This window comes from Gopherus evgoodei, chromosome 18 (genome assembly GCF_007399415.2).
Source record: "Gopherus evgoodei ecotype Sinaloan lineage chromosome 18, rGopEvg1_v1.p, whole genome shotgun sequence".
Taxonomy (NCBI): domain Eukaryota; kingdom Metazoa; phylum Chordata; order Testudines; family Testudinidae; genus Gopherus; species Gopherus evgoodei.
Genome location: NC_044339.1, coordinates 7,668,756 through 7,696,697, shown reverse-complemented (window position 1 = coordinate 7,696,697; position 27,942 = coordinate 7,668,756). Strand labels below are relative to the sequence as shown.

Here is a 27,942-nt window from a genome sequence, read left to right as displayed (position 1 = left end):
CCCCTGCTTAGCGTGCGCTGCGCTGGGTCTGGCCCGTCGGCTCCGAGTCCGCGCTGCCCCCGAGGCGATGCTGCTGCCCCCGCTGCGGAGAGCGCTGCTGGGCGGCCCCCGCGCTGGGTGAGTGCGGGCGGGCGGGCGGGGCCTGCAGGGGGACCCCCCGCTGCTGGGACCCGGGGTTCCCGCGCCCGGGAGCTCCGGCCGCCCCCTTCCTCCACGTGCGGCCCAGCCCCGGGCGCCCCTGCCGCGGCGCGGGTGTGACCTGGGCCCCAGGGGCCGCCCCCGTCGGAACCGCCTCTGGGCTTTAAACCTCCCGCCAGAGCCAGAGCCGGGGTCCCCCCCCCCCCCGCCCGAGCCAGAGCCAGAGCCGGGGTCTCTCCCCCCCCCCCCCGAGCCAGAGCCGGGGTCTCCCCCCCCGCCGCCACACACCGGCTGCTGGGGGCCGGGGTTAAATCTCCCTGACCCCCCCCCTGCCCACCCAGGAGGCGCCTGGTGGGAGCTGCCCCTCGGCCCGGCTTGCTCCGGTGAGGGGGAGTCTGGCAGCCGGTCTTGCTGCTGCCCCCTAATGCTCTGCACGAGGAGCCTGGCTCCCCCTCGGCTCCGTTACATCGGGGGGAGTTGGCAGCAGCTGCCCAGAAGTCCAGGGGAGAGACAGGAATGGGGGGCAGCGGGGAATCCGCTTCTCTCCGTTAGATTTCCCTGTTCCCACCCGCCCTGCGCTCTGCCCCCGCCCTCGGCACGTGCTCCCCTTATCTGCCCAACACCTCTGCTATCTCGGGAGTGAAGGGTGAGGCTTATCTGCGCTCCCTGAGATAGGAAAATGGCAGCAGGTGACAGGCAGGAGTCTCCTGGGGAAGCGGATCTTGGCAGGTCTCAACAGTGTCCTCCTCCCTCCCCTGCTGCATTCAAAGGCTGACACGTGCGGCCCTCCCTGTGCATTTCTCCGGTGCCCCACCCAGTTCAGGGGTGACCCATGCAGAGTTGTCCCCTTTCGGGGTTAAATAGCCTCTCCCGTCTCTGGTTCAGGCAGCACCTGTGCCTGGAAGACCCCTTCTAAATGAACTGCTTTTTGGCTGCTTTGCTGACATGTGGGTGCCACCATGGGGGTGATGAATGGGGTATCACTGCTAGTCTGGTACAAGGCCAGGTTTGCCTGTGTGACTCTGGGGTTGTATTGTCACAGGTTGTGCTGTAACCATGTTCCCTCTGCAATGTATTTAACTGGTAGCTACAGGCACCAGGATTCATGATAGCAGGAGCAAGTTCTTTACCCATTTCCCCCTGCCAGGCAGGATTCCAGTTAGTTTCCTGCTCTGGTACCACTGGGTATGTCTGCTACACAGTTAACCCAGGCTCCTGCCTGGGTTTTAGTCTTCACTCCCCTAGTGTCCACACAGGAAAACCTCAGTGCCAGGTTTGGAGGTGCTGTAAGCCTGGCCCAGCTGACTCCTCCGTGGGTGTGAGTTGGAATCCAGGCTCTGCTTTTAACTTGGGCTGGAACCCACCCGCTTTGCAGTAGGTACATAGGTTAAATCACTGGGGTGCTGATAGTCCTCCAGCGCCTTCCCACAATTCTCCCCAAAGGACAGACAAGGTCTCCCACAATCGGCAGGGAAAGAATCCTAGAGCATCTCAGCACAGAGACAGGGGCTTTGCCTCCAGACAGACACAAGCGAGTGCAGAACTGGTAAGGACACGGTAACATGGGCAGGGCTTTGCCGTCGGGACACAGACCCATGCTATGCCGACCCATGCTATGCCAACCCAAGCATTCAGAGCCAGATGCCAATCACACAGGTTAATGGTGCAGTGTAGACGGAGCTGTTGTGTACTTTGGTCCCATTTGAGGGGGTGGGGGGGATGAGCAGAGTTCTGACTCTTAATAATTACAACAGAAAGAATATTGAGACTCTAGCTCTGTGGTCCCCAACCTTTTCCGGATGGCGGGCGCTGGACAATGAGACACCAAGGACTGTGGCTGGCAGACAAGCATCTGCTGAAATGCTGCCGAAAAGTGGAAACGTCAAGAGGCATCGCTGCCAAAATGCTACTGAAAATCAGCGGCATTTCAGCGGTGGTGCCTCTTGGTGACTCCGCTTTTTGGCCGCATTTTGGCGGATGTTTGTCCGCCGGCCAGTATGTGGGTGCACATAGATGCCATGGCGGGCGCCATGGTGCCCACAGGCACCGCATTGGGGACCACTGCTCTAGCTTTATAAAATAAAAATATTTTTTAAATACTAAAAGGAATACAGACAGGGAATTGTCCACAGTCTTAACAACACGATGTGTATGATGGTGTCTTTGATATGATTACATCAGATCTAGCAAATACAAATCTCTTCAAAGTAACCCAGCCTCCCTCCTTCCTACAAAATATAGGCACATCTGAATCCCAGTATCCAGGAGATTTCAATATGTCACTGCTGTGGGTTTGTAACAGACATGGACAGCGCAAAGCGTTTTGGCAATTCTCATTCAAATATTTCCAGAACTTATCATATTGACTTCCTGAATTTCCTCCTTCCTGTGTTTGAATAAAACAGTCTTACAAAAATGATTCAGATTTTTTCTGTCGTTGAAAACATAATATCTAAAGATCTGTATGGGAGAGTTGTCAGGAATCTAGCGTGCCAAAGGGGCACGTTTTTTTTTGTTACGTCTGTTTTCAAGAATTTAACTCAGTTTGTACAGTGAAAAAATAGGCTGGTTAGTTTTACTTGTTTGTCATTTTCAGTCTCTGTTGCCTCTCCCCAACCTGCTGTTGCAAGGCTGGGCTACCGGGGAATGTTTTAAATCCAAACACAATATTACTTCCAGTGGAATTGTAACCAACCAAAACATAGAATGTTTCTTTTCCTCCAAGGTTTTGTCACATCATCTTGAAGTTTGTCACAGCTAAATCAGTCTCTAAGTGAAGCTTTAGAAGGAAAGTGTCCAGCAGCTGAATTGTTGGTGTCTGTGCAGGGTTTTAGTGTCTAACTAACTTCTAGGGTCCTTTCTATTTCCGTTGCAGGATTGACCTAAGAGGTGGTCGGAGGTAAAGGATTTGCAGCAGTAGCTTCATGTTTTACTTTGTCACATGACATGGGCTGAAGATAATGTTCTTTGCTGCTTCCAAACTAGAAAGCTTGATATGTGACTGCCTTGATCTGAGCCAGGCTCTGCCTTGGTCAAGACTGAGCACTGCCCGCTGTGAACTGTCGCATCAGAGGATCGCAGCTCTGTATTAAAGTGATCATGGCTATGCTTGGTTTACAGGCCAAACTTTGACCAGCCCTGTGCTACTTACTGCCATTAATTCATCTTTCGTGGCCTTTGCTTTCTCTTGGCATCTCCCCAAACCCGCTCCTGGGTCAACATCTTTTCTCTCTCCAGTACAAGGGCTTCTCCCCACCCCGCCCTTTGGCTTTTGGTGGGTTGTTTTCTTCTTACTGCCGCTGGGAAATATTGCTGAGGTGGAGAACTTAATGCCAGACTGGGCCTGGGAAATTGCAGCACCCAGGGTAATCTGCAGCTACCTGTTGAAGCATGCACTGTGCTGACAAAACAAACCTGCCCAGCTTCTGCCCCCTGTACTCTGAACTCTTCTAAAAGCAGGAGTTGTGGTGTAGATTGATCACTCCCATGTGGAAGATGGTGCGTTCTGCAACAGAGAATCTCCCACCGTGCTGGGATGTTGGTTCAATTGCAACTCCGGTGGAATAAAGCCCCCTACTGAATTGTCAGCACCACTTCCTGCATCAGTCTTCCCTCCTTGGAAGTCTCCTGTCTGTGGTTTAACTTTATATTTTTCTGGCAGAAACTGTTCTTGCGTCCCCGCATGCATTGTCATTTTTCGGTTTATCTTGGGTCTTACGTGGGACTAGTTCAGGTGCATTGGAGGTGGTGTAACTCTATTCTGGTAGGAATTACATTGGTGAAGGGTTGTGTGGGCAGTTGGTGTAACTACACTATTACAGTTAGTCCTCCCGTTGGCATCCCATGGTGCATTGGTTTGCGCCTGGCCTGGCCTGCCTGGTTATCTATGCGCACTCCGCTGCTCCAGGAGTATTCAGCCAGGATGTCCCACCCCTGTTCAGATACCACTGGCACATTCTCAAGAATTTGCAACTCTAGGTCACTGCAGGGGGAGAGGTAGGATGGTCTAGTGGTTAGGGCACTAGCGTGGGATTCAGGAGAGCCAGGATCAGTTCCCTTTTCTGGCACAGACTTCCAGTGTGACCTTGGGCAAGTCACTTAGTCTTTCTTTTCCTCAGTTCTCCATCAGTAAAGTAAGAATGATAACATTGGCCTCTCTCACAGGGGTGTGGTGAGGATAACACTTTAAAGAGTGTGAGATGCTCTGATACTGTGGTACTAAGAGACCATATAAGACCCTAGGATAGATAGAAGGACATGGATCTAGACTCCACATCGAGAGGTCCTGGACTTCCTTGCTTCAGGACGCCACGTACTGACTAGCCTGACCCTGTCTGACTTATGCACCAGATCACAGCACAAGGCTGCTGGCAGTATTGATAAGGCAAAGGTGCAGTGGACAACGTCACCACTTGGTGGTGCCAACAGAGGTACCACTCGGGCTGTACTTTACACGGCCAGAAGGGTAATTTTCCTGGGCTCTGAGAAGGCTGCATGTGTTTTATCAATAGGATGGCAATTCAGGGAGTCTCAAGGGGTTGCATTTGTCACTGTGTGAAGCAGATGCCTTCTCTGCCTCCAGGTTACAGAAATGACACCTTGTTCTGATGATAACAAACGGAAAAGCCACACCCAGGATTGTTGTGCTGCTTTGCTGGATGTTCTCGAGGGATGCTGTCTGCTTGAGATCTAAGGCAAAATTGTCAAAAGCGATGTTGGCTTCTAAGTCCCGTTGTCTTTTAATGCGATTTCAGGTTCTCGGGGCCTGAGTCACTTTTGAAAATAGGAGTGAGGCCTTGTTTACATGTTTTTTAGATCAACTTAGTTATGTGACTCGGGGCTGTGAAAATATCACTTCTTGGGTGCTGTAATTAGGTTGACCTAATTCTTCCATCAACCTAGCTACGGCCTCTCAGGGAGGTGGGTTACCTATGCCAGTGGTTCTCAATCAGGGGTACACAGGGGTCTTCCAAGGGGTAAATCCACTCATCTAGAGATTTACCCGGTTTTACAACAGGCTACATAAAAAGCACTAGTGAAGTCAGTGCAAACTAAAATTTCCTACAGACGATTTGTTTATACTGCTCTGTAGACTAGACACTGAAATGTAAGTACAGTCTTTGTATTCCAATCAACTTATTTTATAATTCTATGGTAAAAATGAGAAAGTCGGCAAACTTTCAGTAATAGTGTGGCTGGGACACTTCTGTATTTTTAGGTCTGGTTTTGTCTGCAAGTCGTTTTTAAGTGAGGGGAAACTTGGGGTACACAAGACAGATCTGTCTCCTGAAAGGGGTACCGTAGTCTGGAAAGATTGAGCACCACTGAGCCATGCCAGTGGGAGAGCCCTTCCCATCAGCGTAGCTAGTGTCTGCACTGGAGCGCTGCAGCTGCGCCATTGTAGCGTTTTAAGCGTAACCGAACCCTCGGCTGGTGGATTAATGATGACGGACAAACACCTTCCGTTACTATAGGAAGTGTCTGCAGTGCTTGTTGTGTAGACAGCCGGTGGCACCTAAGTAACTTAGGTTCTTTTGAAAATTCTGCCCTTAGTCAGTTTCAGAAAGCAAGTTTAAAAGTGGTTTCAACTCCCGACACCAGTCCTCTGGCCAAATCTTGTGGCCTTACAATCACATTGTCCCATTCTTTCAAAATGACTTTTTTCTCTCCTGTTGCTGCATGAAAGACCCACACCACCCACAGGAAGCTGACTAGGCAGTGAAACTGACTACCCACAAAGTGCCCTCAAATGTACATAGTAAACAAACTGGGGAAAAAGAGAGGGAAATTATTATTTATTTATTTGCCACAGCGCCTAGGACCCCAGTGTGCTAGGAGCTGTACAATCACAGAATAACAACAAACTTCTCCCGACCTCTTTCAGCTCTAGCCACCTTAGTGGTTCCTTGGAGCAAACAATCATTCAGCAGGAGATGTGATCTTTAAGCCGACTGTCTGGTATAGTGTGTACCGCTGACAGTAAGGACTGAAACTCGGCAGGAGTGCCTCTATGGACGCCTGTCTCACTTCACTGGCCAGGACAGCCGCGGTATAGATTGAATGAAGACAACTGTGGCTTCTCAGTGTGTCTCTCTCTTTCCCTTCCCAGGCTGCGATGGCAACACCGTATAGCTGTAGAGGTGACCAACGAACCCATTCTGGAGTTCAAGCAGGGCAGCCCGGAAAGAGCAGCTCTTCAGAAGGTACTGTCCTGAGTTGCTCGTTGGCAGCCAAGAAACTAGGGCTCTTCTCCCCCCAGTGTGGCGTATGATCTTCCAGGCTCACTCTAAAGTGGCTGATTTTTTAGCTGAAGTGGTAGGACACCCTTCCCAACCCCTGATGGTTACCCTCTTGGGGAGAAGCCTTTCGCCCACCCCACCCTTGTTACCCCTCCCATAACCCTGCAGGTGGCCCCCATAACAAGGGGATGTTCTCAGTCTGAGCAGAACTTGGTACTGGAGAAGTCCAAGGTTTCCTTTCCCTGGGATGTGAGCACAGTGCTGGTCTGGCAGGCAGGTTCTAGAGGGACTTGGACATGGACCTTTGGCAGGGCCGTTGGTCGGACCATCAGGTCACCAGCTTTCAGAGTGTGGTGGAGGAGGAAGGCGGATCAAAGCCATGGCTGGCTGGATACCCTTCCCATCCCTGGGGGCTGCCTTCCGTTCAGCAGAGGGGGAGCTGCCAGGCTCTCACCAGTTCATTTTTGTTCTCACTCATCCAATAGGCGCTAAACGATCTGAAGGGCAAGACGGAGGCCATCCCGTGCGTGGTGGGGGGAGAAGAGGTGTGGACGTCGGACGTCAGGTACCAGTTGTCGGTGAGTCCCAGTGGGGAGCGCCTGGTTGCTAGATGACCCCCCCATGGCCTGGCAGAGCCCTGGGAACCTGCGAGGAACCTTTCGGACACGATGGGGAAATCCCAGTGTGGGGCAGTTTTATCCCCTTCCTGGAAGACATTCCTCTCCCCAGGGATTGCTCCAGCTCATTCACGTATTTCTCCCTCTGGGGTGTAGTTCTACCTAGTCTCCTTATTAAATGTTGCCGTGTAGCAAACCGGCCTGTTACAGAAATGAGGGCCTTTCCCTGAGACTTACAAAAGGTGAGCTGCCTTAGCCAGGAGCTGGTAATGGACGGCTCTTTGGGGAAGTCCCTCATGGGATTTGCCAGACTGGCTCAGACCCATTGCACTGAATCCTTTCTCTAACAATGGCTGGTTCCAGCTTAGGAGGAAGGTGTAGGAACCCTGCCATAGGGAGATAGGGGGATAATGTGCCCCCTCTCCCATTGGTCTCTTCCTGATCTCTGAGCTACCTCATTCCCCAGAGGAAGCCACCCTTCCTGGGACCAGAAAGCACCACCTGGGAATTGCAGTCTGAGCTGTTTCCCCAAACCGTCTAGGGGCCAGCGCTGACCAGCAGATAGAGGGGAATAATCACTTCCCTCGATTTGGCACAAGTGAGGCCACAGCTGGAATACTGCATCCAGTTTTGGGGCCTCCCTCGCTACAGAAGGGATGTGGACAAATTGGAGAGAATCCAGTGGAGGCAATGAAAATGATCGGGGGCTGAGGCATATGACTTAGAAGGGGAGGCTGACGGAACTGGGGTTATTTAGTCTGCAGAAGAGAAGAGTGAGGGGGGATTTGATAACAGCCTTCAACTACCTGAAGGGGGGTTCCAAAGAGGATGGAGCTCAGCTGTTCTCAGTGGTAGCAGGTGACAGAACAAGGAGCAATGGTCTCAAGTTGTAGTGTGGGAGGTTTAGGTTGGATATTAGGAAACACTATTTCACTAGGAGGGTGGTGAAGCACTGGAATGGGCTCCCTAGGGAGGTGGTGGAATCTCCTCCCTTAGAGGTTTTTAAGGTCAGGCTTGACAAAGCCCTGGCTGGGATGATTTAGCTGGGGATTGGTCCTGCTTTGAGCAGGGGGTTGGACTAGATACCTCCTGAGGTCTCTTCCAACCCTGAGATTCTATGATCCTGTGTGAGTGGCTGGTGCACACGATTCGGTCCCTGTCCACACAGGCAAAACCAAAGCATGTTGCATGTGAGTGTCCCCAACATGTGTCATTGATGCGGGACTCAGGTGTCTGGGTGAACCCAGCTTTGGAGCAGGATGGGTCCCTGGGGATGGGGCTGGATACACACTGTCTGTGCCTGGATTTGAGTCCATGTCACCCTGTGTGAATGGAGGACTGTTGTGTACACCGAGGTGTTGCAGGGGGAAGGCAGAGGGGGTGTGTAGAGTTGCGGGGGGGCTCTTTACAGCATTAATCACCCCAGGCTCTCTTCCTTTCAGCCGTTCAATCACTCACACAAGGTGGCCAAGTTCTGCTATGCGGGCAAGGTGAGTGTGGCCCATGGTTGTGCCCAGACCTGCCTCTCAATGTCTGACCTGCAGGAGGCAGGCTTGAGGGCATGTGGTCAGGGGACACCGAGCTGTCCTTTGCCGGTGACAGACTGAACCTAGGGAGGTTTCCCCAGAGCCTGCAGGGGAAAGTGACACTTATCCCCTCTGCTTTAATGTGGCTGAGCTCCTAACATGGGGCAGTGCTGTGGGCCTCTGGCTTGCAGGCTGTGGGTGCTTTAAACAGCATAACCTAGGATAGCGCCTCACGCTGTGTCCGCAGCCGCTGGGCCCGCTCCCTGCACAGATCCCTCCACCTCACGCTGTGTCCGCAGCCGCTGGGCCCGCTCCCTGCACAGATCCCTCCGCCCCTCTCTCAGGGTTCTGCACCCCTGCTCCTTGCTAGCGCAGCTGGGGGAGAGTGGGGCAGAGCTGCTTAAAATGAATGTGGGAGTGAAAGTCAGTGCTATAGTCCAGCTGCTGAGTTCAGTCGCTGCAGAAAGCTGGGGAGGCGACTCCGTAGCGGGTCGTCTTCCCTCAGAGCTGGCACTGAACCAGAGTCCCAGCCGGATGCTAAATGAATTGTAAAACCTAGGCCCTCCGTCGCAACCGATCCTCGAATGGGGTGTCCTGGCCAGATCCCAGTGTGGTTTGTTATGTAGGCAGAATGCAAATTTCCCTAGTGGTTTCAGCTGGACATGGGAATCGTCTCCCCTCCCTGCCCTAAAATGGTTACATGGTATTGGACAGCTGCTGCCTTCCGTGCCAGAGGTGGTTGCATTACACTAGTGGCTGAAGAGACCCTGATATTCAGTCCTTCCCTTCCTCGCACTGGGATTGGGCAGCTTGGGGGATGTATGTAGAATGCTTTGAAATCCCTATCCGAACACAGTGGTGGTATTTGTTTAGTGTAACCATTAGCAGGGAAAGTGGAAAATCCTCTTGAGTCTGACTTGCCTGCCTGAGTGGTTCTTGACCCCCTGGTGTTCAGAGCCCTGATGAGCCCTGGCATAATTCCAGGCTCACGCCTACGGCCTGCAGCAAAGTCTTTGGGTTATTGCTGGGACTGCATATGCAGCGGAGTTGGGGTGGGGCTGGCTCCATCTGAGCCATGAGGCTGTCGCGAGCCCTGGGGTGGGGCTTGGGGACTGAGATTCCGAGAAGCACTGATCTGTTGGGCTTCCATCTTCTACGCCTCAGGACTTGCTTAACAAAGCCATCAATGCCGCCATGGCTGTGCGGAAGGAGTGGGACCTGAAACCTGTCCAGGAGAGGGCACAGATCTTCTTCAAGGCGGCCGACTTGCTGAGCGGGCCAAGGCGAGCGGAAATGCTGGCCAAAACCATGATTGGGCAGGTAAGGCTGCAGGTTGAATGGTCCCCAGAGAACCTGCTGGGACAAATTGTAATGATTGGAGGGGGTGGGGAGAAGGGGGCAGGAAGAGCCGGGGGGGGGGAGTAGCACAAATATGAGAAACGTCTGTGACTCAATGAGAACTTGGTGGAGCCTGAGTTCTTCCTTCGTGGCTGGAGCTGTGCGTCCGTCCGCTTCTGCTGGGGACGTTGGCCGGCTGTTTTCTAGCAGGACCCTCCCTGCACCTGGAGAGCTGCGGGGGGATCTTTTTAATGGAGTGGATGTGCAGGCGCTTCTCTCTGTCCCTTCCCACGTAGCAGGAGGTGGGCATAAAGCCAGGGATAGGGAGAAGAGGCTGTTGAGTGGGGTGGACGTACCCAGGAAGTGTGAGGTGAGCAGCTGATTGGGCTCTGGCTCTGCTTTCAGCGCCATGTCGCGTCAGCAGCAAAAACTTCCCGGGCCAACCTGGGTGAGACAGTGGGTGAAACGGGGGAAGTCTGGCTAGAGGGAAGGTGATGTCCAGAGTTGGGCTGATCAGGAGCGGCCAGTGAGATCCACAATTAGGGGGTTAGATTCTAGCGGGAACCTGATTTCCCCCCCCTTGGCTTTTGCTGCAAGAAGAGGCTGTATGAATCCTGCAGGGCATCTGGCAGGGCTCTGTCCTGATGCACCCGCTTCGGAGCATGGATGGTGCCTTGAAACAAAGGAGCCCCCCACCCTCCAAAGACAAGTTTACCCTCCCCACGGAAACCCTGCAGGAGAAAAGGGGCCTCGTTCTGTTCTCTAAATCGCGACAACTCCTGTTGTGCTGACCCAGCGAGGGAAGCGGACCCCAGAGCCGAAGGCCCTTCGCTGAGCGCCCCCAGCCCTTTAAATCTGCTAGCTTGAGTGCTTCAGTTGGCATGTGGGGCTGGGAAATGGGTCACTAGGATAGCATGGGGCCCAGGCTGCATACCGGGCTCAGATCAGACAGCACTGTGAAAGGCTAGGAGCAGCCGTGCATGGAGGGAAAGAGAATTAAATCATGTATGATGCCTGGCCCGGCATTGCTGAAATGGACCGAGGGAGCAGCAAGGGGCCATCGGAGAAGAGATTCGTGGCAAGGAGAGGAAAAAAGGGGATTTCCTGGGCGCTGATGCAGCCAACGCCGCCTTAGCGATTACAGTGATAGGGTCTGGTCTGTGTTCATTGTGTGGAACAGATGTCATTCTGTGCAGGGCTGGCGACTTACTGGTGAGGGACACCTGGCTTTGATCCCCAGCCCTGATCTGGGGATGGGGGGCAGGTCAGGGCTCTGCCAGGGAGAGGGAGGGGAAAGATACTAACAAACCCAGTCTGAATCTGGGAGTCTGGCTTTCCTGCTGGTCGTCACCCACCCAGTGAGAGCAAGGGGCAATGTAGCTTGGAAGACGCCAAGCCCCTGTGTCCGTCAGCCCCTAGGGAGAAAGCTGGGCGGGAGTGTGTTTCAGGGCTGCCTGAGTGCCACTGATCTCTCCTGTTCCCCTTTCAGGGCAAAACCGTCATGCAGGCGGAAATCGACGCAGCTGCGGAGCTGATCGATTTCTTCCGATTCAATGCCAAGTATGCGCTGGAGCTGGAGAACTCTCAGCCCATCAGCGTCCCCATCAGCACCAACAGCATGGTCTACCGGGGGCTGGAGGTGAGGGGAAGGGTGGAGTGGGGTGGCTCAGACACGTGCATCCAAGGTGTTGGGGGAGCGTGAGAAATCCCAGCTCAGACCAGATGCTTTCCCTGTGCGTCGTGAGTTGCGATGGGAAGTTTTTCCACGCTCCTGCGGCCTCCCTTGGGGTGTGCACGTTACACTGTGTAAATTCTCCCTTTCCCCTCCCGCACGCAGGGCTTTGTTGCAGCTGTTTCGCCCTTTAACTTCACTGCGATTGGTGGGAACCTGGCAGGGGCTCCGGCTTTGATGGTGAGTGTGGAGGAGGGTACGTGGGTTTTCTTTACGCAACACTGCGGTTTTGGATTAAATGGCTTTTTGCCCAATGAATCGGCCCTGTATGCTACCCCCAGGGATAACCGAGCAACCAACGCTCCACAATCAGGAAAGAAATTTGCTTAAATGGAGCGCTGAGGTTGCAATTTAAAACACCCCAATGGTAGGAAATGCAAACATCAAGGTGCTCCTAGTAAATTACAACCCCCCATTCCAGTATCCTGTCTCTGACGTTACCAGACACTTCATAGGAGGGGATAGGAAACCCTGTAATGGACAACTATGGCATCAGCCGCCTGTAGAGGAAGCTTCTTCCTGACCCCCCACCCCCAATTACTGATTATCTCGTGCCTTGAAGCATGAGGGTTTGTTTGCATTTTATTCTTATTCAAGCCTTCCCATATGGATAATGGGTTATATTAAATGCTGCCCCCTCCCCCCCAAAAAAATCTTGCTAAGCTCTTGGCTTCAGTGACATATTGTGGCAGTGAGTTCCCCTGGCTTGCTATGCATTGTGCAAAAATGCATTTAATCTCTCTTAAATCTGTTGCCTGTGACCATCCGTTTGTTCTTTTATTATTAGAGAAGGTAGGTAAGCGCACCCAGCTTACCTTGGCGTGGCTGGGGTACAGCCTCTGCTACAGGGGGCATGTATTGGGGGCAGCCTTCATGCTGTCCCCTCGCTGAGCACTGCCCGTGGAAAGGTTGGCGTGAGTACTCTGCACCCTAATCAGCGTCTGCTGTAGAGCAGCGGTTGCATTACGAGACTGTGAAATTAACTTGTTAATGAGGCTGCTGATTTCACAGTCGGGCAGTGTTACACGGGCGCTTGCGTCCGATCAGCTGATACGCTGGGCTGTGGGTGAGCAGATAGGATTTCTTAGCGCCGAAGTGCAGCGAGCTGATACTTGGTAGCCTCGGCTTGAGTCCTGCCTTGGGAGTGGGCATGAGGCGGGATATACCAGGGTTTTCCTAGCAGCCGGATTGTGTGGGCTGGAGGAAGGGCAGAAGAGGGAGTGGGTCAGAACAATAAAACCGCTGCAGTTCTGTGATGCTGGGTTGGCCTGGAATTCCAGCCTTGCTTGGCAGTTCTGCTGGAGCCTCTTGGATGTGTTTACAAAAGAAAGGGGGTGGGGGGAAGAGAGAGAAGTATTAGCGTCAAGTGTCTCTCCAGCACTGAGATCTGCCTGATGCAGGGTTCGCAGGGATCAAGGAACGCCTCCCTGATTCCTCCTGGGGCATTCGCACATGCCCCTGCCCATCACTGTACATTAGAGCAGCTTAGGGGCTGCTCTGGTTTATGCCAGCTGCGAATTGGTGTGGCACAGATGCGCTTTGCGTTGCCACCTGTGCTTTGGGAGTGAGGGTGAAGTTTGGTGCAGGTGCCAGCTATGCCACCTTAGAGCTCCCTTATGCTAGCTAATTCTCAGCTGGCCTGATTTCACCACTTTGTGCTGCTTGGCGCGGTCCAAACAGATGGAGCGATTCTGGGCCAGTATTTGAAGTGTTTCTGAATGAAACTAACTAATCCCTGGCCTGCCCTGAACTAGCCAGTGTCTGTGTTGAGTTAACCCAGATTCCCCATCAAACATGGCCGAAGGACTACAGAGTCCGGCCTGTACTGGGTTTCACAGTGACTTCAACATTTTGCTGAGTGATGTAGTTTTGCCACCACTCGGAGCGGAAGAAAGCAGGAAGAGGAGGGGAGGGGAGGGTTTGTGTCGAGAGCCTCAGGAACTGAACATCCAGTCCAGATGGACAAATGTTTACGGCCCCTTGTCCCGCCTCTTGCTTTCCATCTGCTGTGACTGTTGTGTCTTGGTTCACGACACCACTGTGCTGCCGTGAGCTTCCACATAGCTTGCCCCTTGCTTGGCTGAGTGGCTGGCGTAGTGGGTGTAGCACAGAACTGGATGGAACCTTTCAAACCTGGGAGCTCACCTGGCTTAGCGGCGGCTCCAGGCACCAGCGCTCCAAGTGCGTGCCTGGGACGGGAAGCTGCGGGGTGGCGCCCTGCCAGTCCCTGTGGGGGCGGCAGTCAGGCAGCCTTCGGTGCGCCTGCGGGAGGTCTGCTGGTCCTGCGGATTTGGCGGCAATTCGGCGGCGGGTACGCTGAATCCGTGGGACCAGCGGACCTCCCGCAGGCGTGCCGCCGAATCCGCGGGACTGGGGACATCCTGCAGGCGCGATGCTGAATCCGCGGGACCGGGGACCTCCCACAGGTGCGACGCCGAAGGCAGCTTGCCTGCCGTGCTTGGGGCAGCAAAAATGCTAGAGCTGCCCCTGACCTGGCTTCAGCCTCTTACGAAGGTGAGTCAGGCCCAGGGCAATGAGGGAAAGGTGCAGCACCAGGAGAGGATTAAGGGAGCCCTGCTGCTCACATGGCTGCTTGGGGCAGAGTATAAACGGAAGGGGGAGCTGGGGTCAAGCTAAGGGGTAGGACATGTCCTCTTCCCTCCAGGCTGGCTGAAGGGGGCGGGGAGGGCACCTCTCTAGGAATTATTGCCCAGTGTCTTTCAGTTCATTCACCCTCTTCTGTGGACAATAAAATCAGCCCTGAAGAAAGCCTTAAATGGACTGAAGCTGGGAGCTTTATTTCCCTGTCCTGGCTGGTTAAAGCATCTACTGGTGTACGCTCAGCTTCAAGGAAACCTGGCCCAAGGAGGAAGTATAGTTGTGTGGCTGAAGCTGCTGGCGGAGACTCGGATCCCATTCCCAGCACCACAGCTTGCTGTGTAACCTTGGACAAGTCCCTTATCGTCTCCTGCCTCTGTTTCCCCCTTCTGTAAAACGGGGGTAGCAGGCTCAGCTGGCAGGAGATCTGCACGGGGATGGTGCTAGAGATCAGCAGAGGGTCATGATGGGATCTGCCGGGTTTCACTGTGAGTGGGGAGAAGCCTCGAGGCTTTGGCTGAGTCGGGCTTTAAGCTCAGCGCTGTTTGAAATGGAAACTGGAAGCCAAATGCAGGGGATGGGTATCAATCCCATGCACATCAATGGGGCTGGACCCCACCGCAAACACAGCTGATTCTCACTGCTCTGCCCCCATCTGCTTCGCTGGCAGACAGGGGCTTTGGTTGGATCGTTGAACTTTGGAGCCCTGGGGTCAGCAGTGAGGGGGCCCCTCATCGCCCACTATCTAAGCCCATGGCTGCCCTCTGTGATCAATTGATTTGTTCCTCCTCCTCCAGGGAAACGTGGTCCTGTGGAAACCCAGCGACGCCGCCATGCTATCCAGCTTCACCATCTACAGGATCCTCTTGGAAGCTGGTCTTCCTCCAAACGTCATTCAGTTTGTCCCGGCTGACGGAGCTCTTTTTGGAGACACGGTCACAAGCTCTGAGCATTTCTGCGGGCTCAACTTCACGGGCAGCGTGCCGTAAGTGGGCAGGGAAGCTGGCCGAGGGTCGGTGCTTCGGAGAGGTGGTTGGGTCGGGCAGGGTATGGTCTTGCTGCTGCAGCATCCTCTGCTCAGGTGTGCTGCAGCAACATACCAGTGTTTTGCAGGCACTGGAGGTTAGTTCAGGACTGGTTAATGCCCTGCAAGCAAGGTCAGGATTGGGACAACCCCGATAGAAAGGAAAAAGATCAGCCGTAAGAGGGTCCCATTGTCATCTCCCTACTCCTCATTTTCTCTGACAGTGTAAGCACAAAGTACATTTGACACATTATGGCAGCTGTGGAATGATGTTAATTTCCAGGGCATAATGAAACCTATGTGGACGTTACCAAAGCCCCTGCTTCTCTAGACTCCGAAGACTGTAAATACCTTGCTGTGGGGACTTCCTGCAGGGCTGCTGGTGGACAAATCCAGACTCCCATTTATATTGTGGCCAAGGGACAGGGCCCTAGTTAAAAGCGGTGGTGTAGATGGGACCTAACCTAGTCCATGCAGCAAACTTAAAACTCTGGAGTATCCTCCATTCTTTCCCTACAGGGACTGTGTCTACAGGCTGAAATAGAGAGCTGGGTGTTCAGATTCCTGGGTCCTGATCTCATTCTGTGTCAGGGACTCCTGACAAGGTTCTCAGCTGAGGCACAGAGAGAAGTTAACCCTCATCTGTAAATTGGGAGTGATATTTACTTGTCCCGCAGAGTTTCCGTTAATTGCTCGCAAAGCCTTTTGAGAGCTCCTTGGCAGAGCGATGCTGTAGGAAAGGGATGTGTTGTTTGTTCCACATTCACCCTGCCGACAGGCATTAAAGGGATGTGAATTAGGCCGGTGAAGGACTCCACAGCCAGATAAAGGACATTTCAAGCAGGTGCTCCCTTTGTCCATGTAGATTTGCAAACCCTCACTCGGCTCCCAGCCCTTCAGGGTGAGTTATTCCTGCGAAGGGCTCTGCTAGCCCTGCCCGAAACACTGCTCCCAAAGATGACAGACTATTAAAATCTGGGGGCCACGCTAACCAGCCGAATGACATGGTCTGATGAGCATTGGGCTTTAAAGGTGGGAAGCTCATAAATCAATATTAGCGGCTCTCTCCTTGTGGGAGCGTATTAGCATTTTTATTGTTTTGCAGCTCAGGGGTTTGTCACAGTCAGAACCAAAAAGAAGGAGGGAAAGAAAAGAACTGGAAGCTTCTGCTAGACTCTCTTTCTCCTTTATTCTCTGCTGTGCCACTTTTCTCTCCCCTCTTTCACTATCTCTCCATCTCTGCCATCACCTTGGTGTCTAGGCCCTGGTTCTCAGGTTGTCTGCCCTGCTCTCTCGAGGTATGAGCCAAAGCCTGTTGAAGTCAATGGGAGTTGTTTCCATTGGGTTCATTGGGCGTTGGATCAGGCCTCTTGGCTGGAATGGGGAGGTGAAGTTTCTTCAGCTTGTGGATCTGGGTTTTTAGGACAATCTCAAATCTTCCTGGGGCCTGAGAGCTGGAGTCTGGTTCCACCGCTGTAGAGGTCCTCGCTCCAGTGTGCGCTGAGTAACAATGGTGTGGTGCCAGGGTCTCACTCTCCTCCTCTGCCTTTCAGAACCTTCAAGCACCTTTGGAAGCAGGTGTCGGAGAACCTGGATCGGTACCACACTTTCCCGCGCCTGGCAGGAGGTAATTCCCAGACTTAGCTCTCGGGGGGACAAGAGCCATGTGGACCATGCCAGCTGCAGGGGAACTCCTCAGCAGGAACTGAGCTGCTACCAGGCAGCAAACTAGCCAGGCGTGTGTGGCCAGCTTGCTGTTCACTTCCATGGCTGTGTTGTATTTCAGGTGGTCTCCTAGCAGACACGTGCATTTGAAATAAAACAGGTGTCTGGAGAGTGACCTGGGGAGGCGTGGGCTCCAGTGGGTGCAACAGGGAATTGTGAGTTAGGACTCCTGGGTTCTTTTCCCAGCTCTTGGAGGGAGTGTGGTTTACTGTTCAGAGCAGAGTCCCGAAAGCCAGGACTCCTGGGTTCTAGTCTGAGGGCTCTGTGAGAGCCTGGCTGGGTGGGACACTTCATTTAATTGCTCTTTGCTATGCTGAACTTTAAGATGGGGCCAGTTGCCCTTCAGTGCTCAGAGTTTAGGGGAGGGCAGAGGGTGGTGATGTGGACACCACAGGGGCCTGCACTCAGGTCCCAGGCACTGCAGGGCAGAGTCCTCGTGTGCCCAGCGATGTGGAGCAGTACAGGTCTGTCTCCTGCATGCAGCCTAAAGAGGCAAAGCTGACTCAGTGGGGACCCCACGGATGCTTTCCTTCCCCTGTTCAGATTAGCTTTGCCCTAGCTGACATCCAGTATTCCCTCGGCCATCCTATTCCAGAGCGCGTCCTTAGCGGAGCGTGCTCTGCCCCAGCTGAGCTGAACAAGCCGAGGTATTTAGGGAACCCGATGTCATTTTGAGATCAGTTTGGAGAGGCCTCTTGCAGTGAACCTCTTGGGAAGAGCAGCTGGCCCCAGTGAGCCTGGTGCAGAAATGGCTGGGGCTGCTCTGACAGGATGTGGTACCCAACTCACTGCAGGAGGAGTTGGGTAAAGAGCAGAGGATGGGTGGTTGTGTGGCTGTGAGGGGCACCTGGGGCAAAGCATGGGGGGTAGGGTGCCGATGGCGGGGTGGTGCTGTTGCAGCTATTGAAGTGGGTGGTTTGTAAGGCTCTTGCTCCATGCTGGGCATGCTCCTTTCTCTGCTCACTCATAGGAGCCTACAGCAGATGCTGTACTCCCATATAAACCCATTGCTCACCTCCTTCTAATGGGCCGATGGTCCCTTTGCTTTGTACCCAGTGAGGGAGAAAGGGAAGTAGGGTGACCAGATGTCCTGATTTTATAGGTCTCTTTCATATATAGGCTCCTATTACCCCCTCACTCCTGTCAAACCCATTGCTCACCTCCTTCTAATGGGACGATGGTCCCTTTGCTTTGTACCCAGTGAGGGAGAAGGGGAAGTAGGGTGACCAGATGTCCTGATTTTATAGGTCTCTTTCATATATAGGCTCCTATTACCCCCTCACTCCTGTCCCTATTTTTCACATTTGCTGTCCGGTCACCCTAAAGGGAAGAGATGGGGTGAACCCAAAGGATTGCAAGGCAGGAGAGAAGGCTAGAACTAGGGAAACAAGGTTCAAACTCCAGTTCTGTCACTGATCTGTGGGGTGATCTAGTGTGAGTCACTGCCTCGGTTTCCCCAGCTGCAAAACGGGTTTGATAATTCCGACACTCCTCACAGGGCCGCTGGGAGACACTTGGCTGGAGCTGCTGGAGCAGAGTTAGGCAGGGTATTTATCCCTCAGATGTGTCTTCACTTAGAGCCAGCCCTGCATCCCAACGAGCATGAGGCAGGGTAATTCAGACAAGTGAGCCGGGTAGGCAGACGGCTGGCCTGGCTGATGAGGGTGCAGTGTCTGCTGCTAGAGTGTTAAGCGGGACTGTACATGAAGCCAGCTGGAGCTGGCCCTAAGTCGCTCTGTCTGGAAGGGACGAGGCAGTGACGGCTTTTCCTGCCCGGGATGGGTCGGTCTGTGTCTCCCCTCAGAGTGCGGTGGGAAGAACTTCCATTTTGTGCATAGCTCAGCCGACGTGCCCAGTGTGGTGAACGGGACCCTGCGCTCTGCCTTCGAGTACAGCGGCCAGAAATGCTCGGCCTGCTCCCGCCTCTACGCCCCCGACTCGCTGTGGCCCCAGATCAAAGCAAAACTGTTGGAGGAGCACGGGAAGATCAAAGTGGGAGACGTGAGTGGAGCTGCTGGGCTTTGCGGCTCAGCGGGTGGCTGATGGGATTAGAGGCTGCAGTAGCCGGCTGCTAATTCCTATTGAACGGAGCTTTTTATCCACTGGTTCTTCCCCCCTCATCTTTTTAGTGATTAGAAATTAACTTATAGCCAACGCTGCGGAGGAACGATTGTAAGGAACTGTTAACGCCACAGCGTAATTGAAAAAGGCTGGCTGCTCCCTCTTAGGGGTGTGGGGATGTACGATATTAAAGAAGGGACAAGTGTCACTCGGGGGATTTAGATTCTCTTTCTTCCTCCTCCTGCCTTCTGAACTACCTGCCTGGCGCTCAGAGGCAGTTGATGGCCTGTGGAGCGAAGAAGCCTGCTCACTCTTTCACCAGCTCCCCTTCTTCCTTCCGCAGCCTGCCCAGGATTTCGCAACCTTTTTCTCAGCTGTGATCGATGACAAGGTAAGACCAGTCCCCTGCCCCAGTCTCCTGGCTGGCTTGACTGCTTGAGTCCCTCCAGAGGGTGGGCCGTGGCTGCTATGGGGTGGCTCTGGCATGCAGATGGGCCTTTTGGCCCATGTGCCATTGCTCCTGTTGCCTGTTTGGCTTGCCAAACTCGGATCTCCTAAGTCAGCTTTCTTGCTGCTCCTCTAGAAGCCTCGCGTGATTTCTCCAAGCCAGCCAAACCCTCCTGGGTATTGATTATCCCTTCTCCCTCGCCCTGGGCCTCATCAGGGGCTGCACTTCCTCCCCTTCCATCGTTCCAGATGTAGCTGAGCTGGCAAGTGCTGTCCTAAGTGTGTTTTCCTAGCTTGTGGGCAGGCAGCTGGCAATACAGGTGGCTTTTTGGCTGCAAATCCCTCTCATCCACTTCCGTTGCAGAGAAGGGGCCTCTGCGGCACAGGGCCTGCCCTCATTGTAAAGGCTTTGTGCAGCCCCTTGCTGTGCCTGTCTCCCTACTCTGTCCTTGCCCCATGGCGTGGCCAAAGCACTAGCCAAATGAGACTGCAGTTGCTCATCTTCAATACAGAGGTGTAGCTGGCTATGCTACAGGTCCCAGCATGCAGTGCTCCGCTTTGTTAGTAGTCCTTGGGTCTGTCTTCCAGGGCCAGCTGCAATGTGCAAAGTGTACACAGCTTTGGGTTTCTAGCCAAGTCTGGACACCCCCTGCCTTACTGCACGTGCACCTGTCTGAGACTGCCGTCCTTAGGGTCAGTCATCATGATCTTGCCCAGAAGGGGCCTAAGATTCTAAGTGCAGGGATGCTCATGGGGCATCTTCCTGAAAGCAAACCCCAGGGCATGCAGCGAGATGCGGACCTAGCACTGCCTTCTAGGCAGCACTCCAGCAAGTGGCTTTGTGCGCTATAATGGCACGTCTGCCACTGCTGGATCCATGGCTAGTGTCGCCGACGGGCAATGGCCCCTTTCAGGCTCCTCCTCACACTGTGGTTTTCAGTCTTTTGCACGTATTAAGAAGTGGATCCAACACGCCAAGACGTCGCCCAACCTCAGCATCCTGGCGGGGGGGACATGTGACGACACCGTTGGGTATTTTGTCGAGCCGTGTATCGTGGAGAGCAAAGACCCAAAGGACCCCATCATGGAAGAGGTGAGTATCCCTTTTCTCTCCTGCGGGGTTCGAGGCTGAATTGACAGCGAGACGAGCAGGAGGAATAGCCATTGCGGAAGCACAGATCGTTGAGAGAGAAATCTGGCCATCTAAGCCAGAGATTCCCATCCTCTAGGACTGATCCCATAGGACGCCCTCCCCTTAATGAGTAACCTGCACTGCTCCTTGGTGTGCATGTTGCTGCCTCCTGCCTAGACTTGTAGCCCTCCCGTGGGCCTTGAGGTGCTCACACGACTGGGCCTCAGAGCAGCACAAGCTCCCCGATGAGCGTGCAGTTAAATAGGAGACCACCGGTGCAGCATGGTAACTAGTGCAGGATTGTTCCCCACGCTGTCTTTCCCAGTGCCGTTGCTGCTCGAGTGACGGAGCATCCACAGGTTCTGGGAGGGGCTGGTTGTACGTGCTAGGAAGCCCTTCCTGAGAGCTCGCTGAGTGTCATTCCACCGCTCCTCTTGGCTCACCCTAGTGATGGACAGAAACCACAGCAAACAAAGACGAGGGCTGTGTCTGTGAAAGGCCAGCTGGGCGGGTTCCTCTAAAGCGCCTAAAACTAGAGCCCAGTGAACTAAAGGAGAAGCAGCAGCCTCATCCCAAGCCCGGGGTTAGGGCTGGCTGCTGCCGGGCCTAGTGTTCCTCTTCCACACGCTGCCACTCGCTAAAGAAGCAGGGGCTTATAGGAGCGCCTTTCGGGGTATGTCTACACTGCAAGGAGAGACCAGTGCCAGATGACTCGCACTCAGGGCTCTGGCTGTGGCTGTTTCATTGCTGCGAAGACTTCCAGCCTCAGGCAGAGCCTGAACTCTGGGACCCTCCCACCTCACAGGGTCCTTAGAGTCCTGGCTCCAGCCCAAGCCCAGACATCTACATAGCAATGAAACAGCCCGGCAGCCAGAGCCCTGCCAGCCTTAGTTGGCTGGCACAGGCCAGCTGCGGGTGTCTAATTGCTGTGTTGACATAGCCTGTGACAGCCAGCACTGCAGTGTAGGTGCAGCTGTTTCTTGAAGGGGATGGAAGTGTGTAGGGGAATGACTCTCTAATGAACATCCATCCATCCAGGTTGGGAAGGATGGGGTTGTGTGGGTGGGAGGCTGGCCCAAGTATAGGACCCTAAACACCTTAGATAACAATGAAGGCACACTGCTGGCCTTGGCAGGACCAGGAGGGAACTGCCTGCCAAGCAAATGCTACCGATGGGCTGGGAGATGGTGCTCTGCCTTCCCCCGGCGTCCTTCCCTGCAGGAGTTGATTGTGCTCCTCCTGCTTTCACAGTGCCAGTCATTTCTCCCGTTTCACACCGGCGATTTGTTCGAGCAGTAGGCGCTGCCATCAATAACAAGCAGCAATTGTGGGCCGCGCTCGCCGGCACACAGGCTCGGCTGCTCCTTCCCTGACAGCTTTTGTTTTGCTACGCAGGAAATTTTTGGCCCAGTCCTGACTGTGTATGTCTATCCAGAAAAGCAGTACAAGGAAATCCTACAGCTCATAGACACCACGTCCCCCTATGGCCTCACGGGGGCAGTGTTTGCCCAGGATAAGTAAGTGCCTGAATTCTCACCGCACATGCTCTAGCAGTGTGCGCTAGTAGCTTGCTCTCCGCTCTCTTTCTTTCCAGGGTGCACTAGGGAGCGAATCATTTTAACCCTTCGGTTTCTGTCATGCAGAACCAGCACGTGTATTAGCTCCATTTTCATCACTGTCTTCTGCTGGAAGGAAGTCCTGGGCCAATGGCCCCTTACCCCTTCATGGGTAGGGCTTTGCAGAGCGTGGGCCAAGTACTGATTTAGGGCAGGGAGGCTCCTTGGCTGAGCCCCTTGCCCCTTTTGCCTAGAGGCTCTGAAGGGTAGTTCAGGGGGATTGTTACTGTTTGAGTCTTCAGGGGGTTTTCCCTCAAGACAACACTCCTGTGTCCTGCCAACCCCAGATGGCTCGTTAGGGCTGCCCCATGGCCATCAGACGTGGTGAACTTTAAGTGGTGCAACTCTCTGGGACTGAGTGGTACAGGGGATGGGTTTGGAGCATTGACACACTTCACAGCTAGGGTTGAGCCCAGCCTAGGGCAGCAGTAGCTAAGAGTTGACCAGCTTTGTTGTCTGGTTCAGCACAGAGGCCAGGGATTGACTGGGCTCTGCAGGGTACCGCAGGAATGCTGAATCTTCTAGGCCAGAGTAATATTGGCAGGATGGGTTACTTTGCCGGGGGTAGATGTTTGGCTGGGACCTCCGGCCAGCACTACGTTCTCTTGCACCCGGTATGGGTTCAGGAGACCCACAGCAGATTGAAAGGATGATGCCCTGAGGGTGGCCTCCTCTGCTGTGTCACTGCTCCCCCATCTCTCCTAGGAACGTCATCCAGGAAGCGAGGACGCTTCTGAGGAATGCAGCTGGCAACTTCTACATTAACGATAAGTCGACGGGTGCAATTGTGGCCCAGCAGCCATTTGGGGGCGCCCGTATCTCAGGTGAGAGAGCCCTGTGCTGGGGCAGATGTTCACATGAGAGGGGAATAGCTGTCAGCTGATCCATACACAGTGGGGTGTGAATGTTCCTCTCTGGGAACTACAGCCAGGCGCTGGGAGTGAGCAAGCCTAGGCTCTATGCCGCCATCTTCTCAGCTGTGGGATGGGGATCTCTCTAAGGAAACTCCTGCAGGGCAAAGACTGGAGTCTGCTCTCTACTGGGGAATGACTCCTTCTCCCCGTAAAGAGCCCTTCCTGGCTTTCCTACAGGAACCAACGACAAACCGGGCAGCCCCTACTACCTCCTGCGCTGGACATCTCCCCAGGCCATCAAGGAGACACACGTGCCCCTCGGAGACTGGCAGTATGCGTACATGCAATGATCGCGGCCCAGCGCCTTCCATGCTGGGAGAACACCCTCTTACTACTGACTCCCAACGCAGAGCGTAGTTGCTGATCTCATTGCCAAACTACGGCTCTAATAGTATTTAAAGCATTTTGTTTTTTCAAACAAAATTTAACAGACTGTTACCCAGCAACAAGAGCAGCCCTTGTGATTTCTCAAGCCTGATGTAGAGGATTAGTCTAAAGCAGGGTTCTTCTGTAGGCTGCAGTTTGTTCACAGTCCTCTAGCAGGAGGAGGCTGCTCATCAAGGAACCAGCGGCCTGCGAAACAGTAGAGGAGAAACGTTCTGGCAAGAATTAGATAACGGGGATTCATGCTGATCTGTGCTAAACAAATCCATGAAGCTTGCCCTCCTACTCCACATCCCATAGAATCAGAGGAACGTGCCATGCCCGTGAAGATGCTCTTGTCCATTTCTCCCCATACGTTGGTCTATGCATGATTGTGGTTTTCCATCTAGATCTCAGGGGCAGAGTGTCTCCTGCTGCAGGTATGAAGCCAGTGCCCAGTCTGCCATTGGAGAGGGAACAAATTGTTTTCTTTAAAGGGCTTGGCCATACGGACACTTATTTCTCCGCAAGCTGTGGTGTAAATCTACCCTGCACAAGCCTGCTGGGCACTAAGAGTCTGGGTGAACCTTGCTGCTGCCTGCTAAAAATTCCCTACTGTGCTTTAATCTACTCCAAGTAGGGGTAGATCTAAGCTCCGTAGGAAACTTTTAGTGCATGGTAGCTTATAGCAAGCTGGGATGTAAATCTAAGTGTTTGTGTGGACAAGCCGTGTGTTTTATCATCAAACAAACACTGTAGGTGATGGAATGCCTTGCATAAACACTTCTGCTGTAAAATCTTTGCAGAGTTTAGAGGGAAGAGGCATTTAGGGAAAGTAAACACCCATGTCCCTCTCTGCCAGAATTGGGACCAGTTTTGCTTTCTCCCCCTGAGCTGAGCTTCCTGAAATAATTGAAGCAAGAGCTATGTGACTTGTACTGGAGTAGATAATGGCATTAACAGGATGGGCTTCCCTCTGTTACTTTCAGAGCTGTATTATTTTCCAAACACTTGTTTTGTAACCTGGTCCATGCATTAAACTAAAATCATGCTTGTTAGTTAAGAAGTCCTATTGCGGGGAGTGGGGGGAAATGTATGTGAACTCTGGCTTGAATTGATCCAGAGAGCTACACCCCTGGACTCTAGCTGTGCACTTTCCCAGAGTTCCTTTCTGTTAAGATCAGAGGCTTTAGTTTGGCTTAGGCTCTAGTTTGAATAGCATAGTGACAGTCGCTCTATTTTGCATGTAGCACTGAGGGGAGGCTGGTATTATGCATACCTCATGGCTATTTTGCTATTAAACCCTTTGATTTAAAAACTGATTCAGTGCTAGGCACGTGTTTCACATTAGTACAGTCACTAGCTGTGCTAAGCCAAGCCAATGGCAGGGGTTAGCCATATAAATACTGTTTTGCAACTGCATCAGTAATAGGCGCATTAAGACTTTTTAGGTCTGCGATTCACTAGCAGCTATCCAGTTGGGCAGGCTACTCCCCGGTGAGGTTACCTGAATGGATCCAGAGCGCATCTCCTTTTCCCTGGGGTGGGTCTCACGTTAGTAACAAGTGCGTGGCAGCAGGAATCTTATCGACTGCTCAGAGGAAAAGAGATCTGAGCACAATGGTCAGAGTCCATTTTGCCTCTCTTGGCCTTAGCCGCTTGCCATGTGTACAGTGAATACCCCTGACTGTATGTTCCTGTACAGCATGGGTGACACACACCCACCTGTTCTGAGGCGCAAAACTGCTCTAAATTGCAAATGCTACTGCACTCTTATGAGTAGGTTCTTACGACGTGTCCACTAAGCTCTCGTATCCAACTTTCCACGTCCTGATTGGACAGGACCGTCTAAGTTAGAATGTTCCTTCAATAGCCAGCTGTTAACGGTTGACAGTTCCACAGCCAGAATTGTGAAACCGTAGATGACTGACAGTACGGACGTTACTTGTCTGAGGTGGACAGTCAGTTCAATGTTAACCTCTACTGTGCCTTGACTAGTATTTAGCTTTCAGGTCAAGAACTGGCAACTGCCACTGAAGTTAATATCCACTTATTGCAAAGGTCAAATGCTGAATCATGAGACAGAAAAGCTGTTGCCATAACTTAGTTACACAGACTTGTATGCATTTTAAAAGGTAACTCTTGAAGCAAAGTTTTAATGACTGATTCTACTAGCACTTTTTGGTTCTAACTGTGTAAGCTTGAAGGAGTCTTCTGTGTTAGATTAAGTATTTGATTCAAAGAAACACATTTCAGATACTTATTTACCTTTTATCACTATGTAACATAATACAAAAGTAATATTAGACAAGATTAATGTGTACCAGTATGCACAATAGCAATAAGGTTTTGCATATTGAAATAAATCCGTAATTTATCCAGTAAATACAAACATTCATGTGATTGATAGCTGAAGCTACTCTGTTTTATATAGGTTTGTGAGGTAAGTTTGCATAAGGCTGCCGATGAGAATAAATTTTCTTCCGCTGATTCTGCATTTAGTGCTTGTCTACACAGTACGGCCTACAGAGATGTGAACTGTAGCACACACTAAAGTTTAGTGCTGTAATTACCCCACGTAGATCTTGCTAGCATGAACTAAAAGATACCCAGTTTGCGTTAGCTGATTTAAATGAGACTACACTGCTATGAAGTAGGTACCTTTTAGTTTGTGGTAGCAGGGTCTGCTTACAGCATAAAACTTCAGTGTGGGCTGCAGTTTGCGACCCTGCAGTCTGCACTGTGGGGTCATGTAGACAAGTCCCTTTAGAGTATGTCTACACTGCAGTTAGATACCTGGGGCTGGCCTGTCAAGAGATGATGGACTAGGCCATGCTAATGCTGGATCTGAGCCAAGATCCAAGTTCAGGGCCTGTTTAATTGTGGTGTAGACTTTTGGGTTTGGCCTGGGCCCAATTAGACAGTGTCTGACCCCAAACCCTGGTCACCAACCACTATTTTTTAATTGCAGTGTAGACGTACCCTTAGTGCTGAGTGACTTGGGTATCTGTCCTTCTAGCTCTTACCTCCTTCTCAGCTATCCTCACCAGGTCCTCACTCCCTTCCTAGCAGCTCTCCCTCAAGTGCTCGCTATAGACTCTACTACACCCTGTCTGTCTGCTTCATGGCTTGTTCTAGCCCTCATTTCTTGTTAAACTTAGATCAAAACTGCTGCATTAGCTCAGTAACTCCCTGCTGTCCCAGCCCTATGGCTCCTAATTCTACCACCTTCCTATTGCCCTGGTGTAGTTTCCCTCATTTTATCCCATTCCTTTCCACGTACACATGGTGGAATCTGGGATAGGAGATGACCTGGCTTTGTACCTCTTAAAAACCAGTGAGCTTTAAAAGACGAAAAGCTTTTAAGCAGGGAATGACCCTCTTGGAATAACAGGTGTTTCCTAGCATAAGGATGAAATAAGCAGGATCAGTGAGTCCAAAAGAACCACCCGATCATGTAAGAAAGCACCTGGGTTTGTTTTTAGTTGCAAACTCCATCCTGTTTCAAACAACCCTGCCCCAGTTTGGAAGCCAGATGAAACTCATCAAGTTAGCTAACGTGCCACTTTGATTTTTTGGCGGTTCAAAGGAACCTGCACTCAGAGACTCAAGTGGTGCAAATCCCATGGATCAAAACCAAAGAGGTCACTTGCATAAAACCCTGTGGATGCAAACAGAGCCACTGCCACAATAAGCGTCCTGTCCCCTGTGCAACTCGCGCTCCGGCCCAATGTATTGCCACAGTAGTGATGGAGACATGTGAAAAACAATTGAGTTTTGTTTTGCTCCTTCCCAACTCTACACGAATGTCTTTCTAATATTAGAAACTGCGGCTAAGAATCCTTTGCTATGTTTGCCACTCTGCCACACAACAAAGGGAAGTAATAACGTCTTGTTTAATTCTATCCTCCAGTTTACCCATTAACTCTACCTTCCCTCGCCAAACACTGGGCTTGCGTGATCTGTAATGGCAAATCTCCACCTCCAAAAGCTGGGAAGGGAACCAGCATTTTCATACTCATTATAAGGAGCTGGGGCTCCCGTTGGTTGATTTTTTTTCTTAGTAATAATTTGAATGCTGTTGTCTACACAAGAATGTGGTCTGTATCCTGTTGATGGCATGTTAACAAAATAGGTCTTACCTGAAATGCACTGTACAGAGAGCAGGGTTGATCAGACAGAAAGCTGAGTGGGTGACCAGGTTGTTCATAGCGGAAGGACTTCAGTTTAACTAGGTCAGTGGTCTGGCTGATCCAAACAGCTGTGAGTGTTTGCAGATGATTCACTGGTTGTGCTCGAGCTGGATTGCTCTTTGCTGCAGCTCAACTCGGGCTGAATGCTGCAAGATATTTTCGAAGTGAAAGGTCGCTGCTGCTGTCATCTCACCTGCATGGGAGAATGTGTTGTGTTGAGGGATGAGAGTAATACTCAGGATTGGGCAAGTACTGCTAATAAAAGACTTGCAAAGCATG

General features: G+C 52.4%; 1 protein-coding gene across 1 annotated transcript; it reads left to right on the top strand.

Annotated features, from left to right (window-relative positions):
- Positions 1 to 12: 12 nt before the first annotated feature.
- On the top strand, positions 13 to 27,942 carry ALDH4A1 (aldehyde dehydrogenase 4 family member A1). The gene is made up of 15 exons (XM_030537388.1): positions 13 to 117; positions 6,248 to 6,341; positions 6,863 to 6,955; positions 8,437 to 8,484; positions 9,685 to 9,840; positions 11,348 to 11,497; positions 11,696 to 11,770; positions 14,986 to 15,173; positions 16,766 to 16,839; positions 18,742 to 18,938; positions 19,342 to 19,389; positions 20,386 to 20,538; positions 21,973 to 22,094; positions 22,899 to 23,017; positions 23,285 to 27,942. The coding sequence occupies exons 1-15, from the start codon at positions 68 to 70 to the stop codon at positions 23,395 to 23,397; spliced, it is 1,680 nt and encodes a 559-aa protein (XP_030393248.1). The 5' UTR covers positions 13 to 67; the 3' UTR covers positions 23,398 to 27,942.